The 10,811-nt window shown below is 38.5% G+C and overlaps 1 protein-coding gene across 1 annotated transcript; it reads right to left on the bottom strand.

Moving 5' to 3' along the window:
• Nucleotides 1-3,085: 3,085 nt before the first annotated feature.
• On the bottom strand, nucleotides 3,086-9,459 carry LOC128735266 (putative helicase mov-10-B.1). The gene is made up of 5 exons (XM_053829761.1): nucleotides 9,446-9,459; nucleotides 5,221-5,763; nucleotides 4,984-5,155; nucleotides 4,606-4,907; nucleotides 3,086-4,535 (listed from the first exon to the last, which is right to left on the bottom strand). The coding sequence occupies exons 1-5, from the start codon at nucleotides 9,457-9,459 to the stop codon at nucleotides 3,086-3,088; spliced, it is 2,481 nt and encodes an 826-aa protein (XP_053685736.1).
• Between the last annotated feature and the right edge of the window lie 1,352 nt (nucleotides 9,460-10,811).

The raw sequence follows: 10,811 nt of genomic DNA, 5'->3' as shown, positions 1-10,811 counted from the left end.
CATACTCGCCCCTGGCATACTTTCCCCTGGCAAACCTTATAGACGAAATTTGGTAGAAACAGCAACCATACCAACCAACCATGCATACTGATTACAAGTATTACTTCAGGCATTGACGGTTATTACCGGGAGAGAGGGGGTGGGGCTGGCTAATCCTCCGCAATTTTTTAACAGTTTTTCGACAGCATATTAAAATGAAATGCTAAATAAGTAATCGAGTTTTATTACGGCGACTTTATTTGCGTTTTAAGTTTTCATTTAAAATAATTAGCTAAATTTATTCTGATGTCTTAAGTTTTAGCCCAAATTTTTCGTTGGGGGCTAATTCTTTTCTATGAATAGCAAGAAATTTTTCAACTGTTTCAAAAACTTAACGTTAAATTTTTTGGATATTTGTGTGCACTCCATCCAACTATGAATGGCAAATAATAACTGTAGCAGAAGAATTTGACTCAGAAATAATCTTTATGTTAATAAAGCTGTAATATTTGGCAAGTCTGTGAAACAACGCGCTTCTTTTCAGGCTTATATATTTTTCAGCCTTATGATGTTTCAGCCTTACGTGATATTCAGCCTTTTGATTTTCAGCCTTTCGTAGCTTTCAGCCTTTTGAAATTTCAGCCTTTCGGTTTTCAGCCTTTCGAGATTTCAGCCTTTCGATTTTCAGCCTTTCGTAGGAGACCCTCCTCTGTCACGTTGGTGAAAAAAATTTATGAGCCCCGTAACGGAAATTACAGAAATAACGTTTTATATTATTCATGTAGTTGATATACCTTGTCGGGATCCGATAGAGCTGCCTTCTTTAAGGACCATTCACATATTACGTAACGCACTTAGGGAAGCGGGAGTTGTGTAACAACGCATTGCACGTCGTATATCCACTATGCAAAATCGCATGAAATGAAGTGAAGCGGGAGAGTCAAAAATCATCGATATCTCGGTTACGTAATATATGAATGTTCATTACGTTACGAGTGATCATAATTAGACACTGTCATATTGCTGGTCGATTCTCTCAGTAAGGTTATTTTCGTTTTGGCCTCTTCTATGGCCATTTTCAGTATATCCAGAGAAAAACTGGCATATTTCCGGCTTACCGAAAGTATCTTACACTCTTTCAGGTTTACTTTAGTATTGTTTGATGCAAAATTAAATGATAAAGTGCCTCTTGAAGGTAACGGAACACAGCTTTTTATATCTACCAGCTGTTGCAAGTTACCCCGTTTAAGTATTTGTTTTACTAATAACATGGTAACAAGTAAGATAAACAAAACTAGTCATCATAAATCAACTATTTTGTTTCCTTATTGTTTATTTTGCTATAAAAAAATGTATGTTAGGCTTCTTTTATTTGAAGTGCCTGTGGGCGACACAAACGTTTTACTGACGAAAAATTGACGATGAATTTGACACCATCTTGTGGGATTTTTTAAAAATCACCAAAACAGCAGAAAATCAACATAACAGTATTTAAGGCTTCTTTGAACTGTTAGCAACAAGATTCAGTAATTGATATAGATTAAAAATTGAAGTAACAGATCAAAAAGTACAGTAAATTGGATCGATATAGCGTTGTTGCATGTTACCCCGCTGTTGCAAGTTACCCCGTTTGACGGCGTACTTCAAAGATGTCAACCACGTTCGTTTATCCTAAGTCGACGACCTGAAGATTTACTTGAGGATTCGCACCAAGGTCGATGCGAGAGCTTGACACCGATATAGATCGGTGCTACTTGAACTGCATGCTTCTGAATCCTGAAAAATGCTCCATTATTTCTTTTGCCCGAATCCGTCGACCTGGGATTTTTAACTACAAGATCCTTGGTGCTGAAATCCTAGCTAAAATCCAAACGTGTTGATCAGGTGAAGAATCTCGGCGTTATCTTGGACATCAGTCCATTGTCGTGTAGGCGGCACATTTCCTCATTGTGAACAACGCATCCAGAACTTTCGGATTCGTCTTCCACTTCGCACAACGTGTATTGTCTCAACGTATATTATAGGGTGATTTATGCATTTTGCCCAATTGTATTAAAGCCCAATTTCGGAAGCAGTTTTTCGGCCTAAAAGCAGGATTCTGTTTATAAAAATGTATATACTGCATTCTTCTTGCCAATCTGAACACAGCGAATTTTCATAAACAGAATTGTTTCAAACAAAAAAACTACTTTTGAAATTGGTCGAATCGAATCGATGACGACCCCAGACACAATGCATACAGATTTTACTACGTTGCGGCAATGACAGTTTTTTCATGGGTTTTCTGTCAAATTTCCGCAACGTAGTGAAATCCGTATGCATTATGGTTACGCTATTTTGGACATTTGCATTTGATTTTATGTTTCTCACTTTCCCTCTTATATGTGGCGAACCCCGCCTACTTTTGTCAAAGCAAACGAGAGATCATAGCAAAACGAAAACAAAATACTGATGAGATGGCCAATGGCGGCGTGTTTTATGATAATGGGGTTTCTCCTCCCGCGTACATTATCTCCACTTATGCTCTCGCACGATGTGTAAATTTCGATGTGCGTGTGCGTATCATTCATTTCATTGGTTGCAATGCGTTTTCAGGCCATTGCTGCCACTACCATGTGCGCTTCCGAATAAAACTGATAAAACTCAACACTCAAACAGTCGATTTAACTGATAAGGCCAAAAAATTTGCAAAAAAAATGTTATTTGTATAACACTACGGCACTACGATCGTGTTTATTCTTGATTAGGTTCCTCGGTACAATTCATAATCAGTTCGGTTTGCCGATTATGTACTTTTAAATTATCGTGCAGTAAGATACAGATAAGAGTGTTTAAACTATCGGTTTACAACGACGTCGCACTTAAAAACATCGTGCTGTAAGTCGCTCCAAAGGGAAGAAAATTCTACGGCTTTGGCTTAGAGAATGCAATCCACAGAAGACTAAATCGATTGTTTTCAGTATTTATATATGTATTCAAATAAGTGTGAGCAACTTCAGAACAAATTTCACAGAACGAGTTAAAAAATCATTACAAAATACACATACGAAATAAAATCATTTCATGACGACAGCAATTCACAGCTCTCCTACGACAATAACAACGATCACATTTTAATTTCATTCATTTGCTTGATGATCATATCAAGCTTCCGCTGAATCTGCACCAAATAGTCATCTTTGGCGACAATCTCCTGCACCGCGTGACGTTCCTCGTCCAGCTGGAACTTCACGCCACGAATCGCATTATTCTGATAGCAGTAGCGAATAAACTCGTACCAATTGGCGTCCCGCTGTAAAGTTTCCGGATTACCGATAACCACCAGCAACGCTTTAGCACGGGTAAGCGCAACATTGAGCCGTTTGCTGTTGCTGAGAAACCCTACCCCGCTGGTACCGGACCGCACGGTGGTCATTATCATGACGGGCTTCTCACGCCCTTGGAACGCTTCCACCGATCCGACCTGTATCTCATTCCAACCGTGCCGCTGACACATTTGCTTCAGTTTGATGCACTGTTTCTTGTATGGACTAACGACGGCTATATCGTTCTGCGACACGCTGCGTCCGTTTATTCCGAGTGTCATAATTTTACTCAAGTAAAAGTCCACCAACTCAATCTCCTTTTGGTTGAAATAGCTAGTGGAATCCTGTTCCCTTGCTAGCTTGCCCATGGTTGATTCGAAAATAATAGGAAACGTCGGTGACGGAAGCATGGACCAATTCAAAGCCCATTCGGTTACCTGGGCAGCCGCGCACGGCTTCAGCTCGTTTTGGTAGAACATTTTGTTCGAGAAGTGAAGAATGGCTTCGTGCGAGCGATAGTTTTTAACCAATTTTGTAATCAGTGCGGAATCAAAGTGGTTATTTGTGGGATCTTTTTGGTAGACAGTCAATTTCATTAAACGTTCCAGCATTGAAATGTTTAATCCCATATCGGCGGCAAATTCTGAGCGCGTGATTGGGCCCAGTTGCAAAGGATCGCCTGATAGGATGATTGAACCGTTGATTTGCTCTTGGGAAGTAACAACTCCGGCTATAGGGACCAGCGCAGAAGCCTCCGTTGCACTACCGCATTCATCGATGAAAACGTACCCGAAATGGTTTGGTTTAATTTTTGCCTGAACCATTTTACCGACCGACGTAAGGGTGCTAACCACAATGCGTTTCTCGTAAAGCTCTTTCTTGGACGGTAACCTGTACGATCCCATGTTGAGATTCGAGCACTCGATCAGCTCGTAGCTCATTTCAGCCATCAGCCGCTCGGCGTGCTTGGAGAAGAAACGAAAGATGTCCTCTTTGGGAACGATACGTAGCAGCCGCTCCGTAAGTTCGTTGCAAGCGAAGTTAGACGATGCCGTTACTAGAATAAAAACACTCGGCCTGAGCTTCCAGATCTGCGCAATAGCCTCGACCAGTGTTGAGGTTTTTCCTGTGCCCGGAGGGCCGAACAGGATGTACGGAGCAGGTCGAGCTGTTTCGTTGAGGATGTTAATTATGGCTGATTTCTGCTCGTCGTTGGTACTAATGTTGTCGTTGAACCATTTCAATTCCTCCCTTAAATCAAAGTTTAAATTCAGCAAGATTCTTTCAATAACTGATTCAATCCTTTTTTCTAACAACATACCTGACGAATTGTGGAAACTTTTTTGCTGGTTTAGAAGGAAAAAAGAATTTGCTTAGCTCCTGTCGCTTAATGATCTCCAAGGCTTGATACTCCATACGAATCGGTGTCCGATTGGGATTAAACTTAACGCGCCATTTGATGTCATGTTTGAGCGGTTCTTCCGTCTCGAATAACACTTTATTAGCACAAATTTGCGATATGACGCCTACTACCGTTTTAATCGACTTGTTAGGACGTGTATAGGAGAGTTCAACATAATCGCCTTCAACTAGGGATTTGGGAGCAACCGCGAATTGATGTAACTAGAAAAGAATATTACAACGGGTTTAGAAACGAAATCCGTGACTTGTATAAAAGAACATAATTTATTCTTCTTACCCGTAAATGGTAAAAACGCTTTTGTCCTCCAAACGTCAGATGTACTTCGCTCATGTCGTATGTAGACAGCTCGTACTGTACGTTGTAATCTTCAATGTTATTCATAAGTTGCAAAATCTGCACGTAATTACCTGCGTTCAGTCGCTCATCTCTACTGGCATACACATACGACCTAAAAACAAGTAAAAACCGATTGATTGTGATGAGAAAAACAAACTGTTTGCTACAGGTACTTACTGAATTTTCTCACACATTTTTCGTTCATTCGTGGAGTAAGTTTCCACCATTTGGAAGTTATTTTTAAAGATTGCAACCAATTCCGCCGGAGGCGGATATTCACCCAACTTTCCGAGGGCAATTGGATCATTTTCTACACGAAGCTCAAGCGGCTCTTTCAAAACGCGAAAGTAGTACTGTTCAATGTACTGCAGTATTCGATTGAAATGTATCAGGATCGTGTAGTCGTGATCGGTCACCAAGAACATACCGCTCGTAATCGAAAACTTGTACGAATCACCCGGATTGATCGTAATCGGCCAAACATCTCTGTTGATCGGCATCAACTGGTTCGTGGTATGATACAAATAGACACCATCCACGTGCAGTGCCGTATGAAAGTTGTTCTTAATCGTGAACAGTGTGACCGGATTCAGCGCATCGTAGTGTTGCAAAATTTCCAGTTTTTGTTCAGTTTGAAAACAGTCCTCAGCGGCAACGATTTCGAACTTTTCACCATATATCTTATCAAAATGACGACACGATTGCACTCCAGCTGATTCGCTAATTGGGCCGACTGACAGTTGTTAGAAATTTCTAAACTCGAAAATTCCATACAATTTTGACATTCAAGTTGTCATATAGCCCAATTAGCGAACACCCAATTAATGAACCGCCCAATTAACGAACCACCAATTAACGAAACTTTGCTGTATTATGCAAAATTGATGTAAACAAAACAGAAGCGAATCATGTTGAAAACAATCAAGTCACACTGCTATACATCATTTTGCTCCACAGCAAGTGCTGGCAGTTTTTGTACACTGATGCCAAATCGTTGGCTTTAGTTTCCGCGTATCTCTTACTGTGAGTATTTCTAGTCGCTACCTGCTGCGATGGCGAGAAAAACGAAAACAAATATTGCCCCTTTTATGACTATTTAGACCACTGTGATAATCATTTAATGCAACGTATTGCATTTTGCACTGTTAATCTGACACCAGAGCGGCTTTTAGTTTGATCTACTAATGAGTTTGACTTCTTTTCCCTTCTTCCCCTTCTTTTTCACTTCATTTTCTTTGAGCGACATCGTGTGCGAGATTCGACTGTGATAATCGTGTAAATCGGGGTAGTCTAAATAGGGGCAAATGTCGCAATATCGGTAAATACATTTCATAAAAAAATTTCAGTAAATTTAATTTTTAACTGGTTTTCGATTAAAAACTTTACTAAATTTTTATCAGGTTTTGTAAGAAATTTGCTGTTCTACAAGTTATTTTTAAAACACTTGTAAAATAGTGAATTGAAAGAGCATAAATTTGAAGAATACTGTAAAAGTTAGTGTGGCGACTTAAGAGGGGACCCTACTCTGGAAAGTCGGAAAAATCGCATTTTATTTTTTTGCATTTTCGAGACGCTTACACCTTCAGAAATATCATGCCAACAGGTTTTTTTTAATATCTGATCTCGTTGAAAACTTACGGCAAATATTGTGGAGTCACCACAAGCGAAGTCCATTGCTGTACGAAACTTTGGACGCGTTTTCCCCAAACCCATTTTTCTTTAGCTGGCGGTACGTGTATCTCAGAATCTAGTGGATCGATTTGGCTGACTTTTTTTTCAGCATGTAAAAATAAATTATCTAAATTACAGCCTGAATTCGTTAATTGGGCCACGACTGCACTCCAGCTGATTCGCTAATTGGGCCGACTGACAGTTGTTAGAAAATTCTAAACTCGAAAATTCCATACAATTTTAACATTCAAGTTGTCACATAGCCCAATTAGCGAACGCCCAATTAACGAACCGCCCAATTAACGAACCACCAATTAACGAAACTTTGCTGTATTACGTAGCCGTTTTTTGATATCTCAATTTTTCAATTTTTTATGAGCTTTTTTTTGGCGATTTTTGATGAAAAATCTCCTTTCTTTGGAAAAATTGCCGCCATTTTGGTAATTTTTCGAATTTTCAAAAACTGCTACGTAACAATTTAGGTATTAACCTAAAGCTTCAAAATCATCCTTGAGATCCGTTCTACGACACTCCGTTGGTTCCCGGCACGTACCGCCAGCAAGGAACTATTTTCTAGAGGGCATTCACGCGCCCATCTGCCACCAGCATAATAATCACTATTTTGGTATCCAAACAATACAATATGTATACAGTAAAGTTTCGTTAATTGGTGGTTCGTTAATTGGGCGGTTCGTTAATTGGGTGTTCGCTAATTGGGCTATGTGACAACTTGAATGTCAATATTGTATGGAATTTACGAGTTTAGAAATTTCTAACAACTGTCAGTCGGCCCAATTAGCGAATCAGCTGGAGTGTAATCGTGGCCCAATTAACGAATTCAGGCTGTATATATTCGAATATACCTTAACCAAAATATCAGATAGCAACAGGAGTATCCCTCGAAGTAGCAAGTATTTTTTATGGGGAATTCCCATTCTTTCGTCAAAAAGCGCCACTTTGACCAAAACGGAGACATTCGCAACTAAGCTCATATTTGAAATGACGGTTTATTCGGTACGAAGGATGGAAAACGAGTGTTATGTCTGTTTGTCTGTGACTTAACTATAATTCAAGCAGCTGAAGTTATCCTGTATCTTGCTTGCAATAGCCTGGTTTATATTAATTTCACAAAAAACAAGTTTTTTACCACTTAAGCACGTGGATTTTTATAATTTAGCGTGATATGTAATCTGTTTGTTGTCGCATAAATATACAAAAACATTATTTTCTCGTATATACTGTGAACAAACCACTGACAAAGTATACACGCAGAAAAATGGTGATAGTTTGAAATAACAATCCCCTGTTGTTGAGTTCAACTTGTATCATATTTTTGAATCAAAAAAATATTGTTTAAACTGAATTCGTACTTCTTTTACTTCTACTAGATCGTTTATAAACCCAAAAGTACTTATTTTGGATTCTACAATTTTTTCTTTGATAGAAACTAGCAATTATTTGAAATAACAAACCTTATTGTTGAACTAAAAAGTCAAACAGTTAGAATCAAAAAAATACAGCTAAGTTTCGTTAATTGGTGGTTCGTTAATTGGGCGGTTCGTTAATTGGGTGTTCGCTAATTGGGCTATGTGACAGCTTGAATGTCAAAATTATATGGAATTTTCGAGTTTAGAAATTTCTAACAACTGTCAGTCGGCCCAATTAGCGAATCAGCTGGAGTGCAGTCGTGGCCCAATTAACGAATTCAGGCTGTATCTGGGTTAGCCTTCAGTCAACAATATTTTTTGTTGAACTTATACAGAATTTTTTTGCATTTACAATTTTTTTTCTGCGTGTATACTAAAAATTAAGTACTCAATTTTCTTTACATTTTGCAATCATAATTTTATTTGTACATTGTTTCACTATTAAGAAAATTAAAAAAGTGAACTTTTTCCGATTCTTCAAGCAAACTGTCAACCACTGACGAACTTACATGACACATAGAAGAAAATCCTTTAAAAACCATCGTCCTACACATTTTGCTTGCACACTAGCATCCTCTGTTATATGCATGTCGCGGAGTAGCTTGCATTTGCAGGGTTTTATGTTGTAGGGTTTTTACATTTGAATGGTTTTATACTGAAAACTCGAAGCAACACTCGCGCGCCGTGGCGTGGGCCATGTTGCGAAACATGCTTTTTTGAAAAAATGAGTGGTTGTTGATTGGACGATGGAATTAACGCGAGTGTCTCGTCTGTTTGTCTGTGCAAAAAGGTTGATTGTGTGACCTGAATTCTGAAGCCAGAAATAATATGCTCAGTCCAATACTTGTTTGTTACCCTATCAACCATCTGTTTTTAAAGTGCCGTGTGACTAGAGATGTCCATCATTAATTGTTTCAGCAGCTAGGTAGGTAATCGTCTCACGAAAAGATACGAATAATTTTTTTTTGAATGAATGCTACCAGCATCACGAACAGTTGAAATAATCCGTTAGTGGAAGATAACTTTTAACGGTAAACTGGGTAATAGCATAATTGAAAACCTTAGAACATCACTACTCGCGGCATCAGCTTTATGATGTTGATGATTCATTGTTTGTGTTTCTCTAATTTCCAATTGGCCTTGCCAGCGTTGCTGATATTGTTCAGGGTTTTGCGTGAGAAAAAAAGAAAGGGAAGTATTTTTGCTTTTGTCAACACTCACGCGTTGACAGTTCGGCACGAGATTTCCTGTAAGTGCGAGCAGCCTACGAAATCTCTTTCAACGCTGGCAAGGCCAATAATCACCTTCGCTCTCGCATCTTGTGTTTACGACATACATACAATATGGGAGGTATGCGGCCCAGTTAGCTATACGGACGGGGACGACGTCGGACAGACGTAAATAAAAAAATTTTTGTTTGTGTCGAACGATACCTGGAGTCAACAGTCCATACTGGGAACCGGGAAGTGGGAAGTGGGAACTGGGACCGGGAGCTTACCGAGCTTACAGGCAAAAGTGCATCGGCAAATGACGAAACTCACACAGTCACACAAAACTGACCGAATGCTGTGTGCAAAGTAAATTGATATATACCAGGTATATGACAATGCGAGCTGTCATATACACTTTGCACTAACACATCTACACTAGTTCTGAGATTTCGAGCATTTTGTATGGAAAATTAGTTAATTTTTTAAAAAAATCGTTGGATACGCAAGATTTGTCTTTTTTTTCTTACAGCTTTTATGTTTATGCTTAGAACATTATTTCTAGTATGTGTTTTCATGAATACAATGAAGTGCAACATTCCAAATTGCAAGCGGAAATTTTTTCGTCAGAGCGGTATCAAGATCTCAAAGAAATGTCGTTATATCGCTTTCCTACAAGTAGTAAAACAAAAAAGATTTTTTTTAAAATGCTCGGAGATGATTGTTCAATAAGCAGCATGAGCAACATTGTTATCCGCCCGCGATATTTTTCGTCTGATTTCTGGTAAGCTTTTAAAGTGTTAATTATCTTCTAAGACCGTTTTGTAGCAATCTAAGATTACTTTTTATGGTTTTCTACGTAGTGTTGAGACGGGTAAATTTATGATAAAAAGGTATCATCTTGGAACAGTGACTTTTCAAGCAGTAGCACAAGCATCTATTCGAATAAGACTATTTTTTAAAAGAAGACATCAAAGGCAGATATTCAAGAGCATCATGCAAGCAAAATGTTGGATGGAACGTGTTTTAATTCAAGCAACCGTATACCGTATTGATCGTGAAGTATTACATTAACATTAATTCATTTTTCAATTGCACATCGAAATAGTTAGTCACCCATGTTCTCAAATTTTTTACGCATAATAAAGAAGGCTACAAGTGCAAATGACTTTAAAATATATTCCTTACATTTCATTGTAAATGTTCAAATATTTCTCTGGAATAATATAGCAGCATTCATTAATTACAATTAATTTAGTTTTAATTTTCATGCAAGTTCCATCATATTTCAGAACTATTTCTTCTTCTTTCTACACACACTAATGCAACCCTCGATGGTCACATACCTGGTATATATCAATTTACTTTGTGCTGTGTGTTGGCTTTGTGCCGGTTGTCGGCTCGTTTTATATCTGAAAATCATCACATATCACACATCGACATCACCATTCACCAGCCGATG

The sequence above is a fragment of the Sabethes cyaneus genome, chromosome 2 (genome assembly GCF_943734655.1).
Source record: "Sabethes cyaneus chromosome 2, idSabCyanKW18_F2, whole genome shotgun sequence".
In the NCBI taxonomy this organism is placed as follows: domain Eukaryota; kingdom Metazoa; phylum Arthropoda; class Insecta; order Diptera; family Culicidae; genus Sabethes; species Sabethes cyaneus.
The sequence above is the reverse complement of the archived record's forward strand: the minus strand, read 5'-3'. Positions and strand labels throughout refer to the sequence as shown.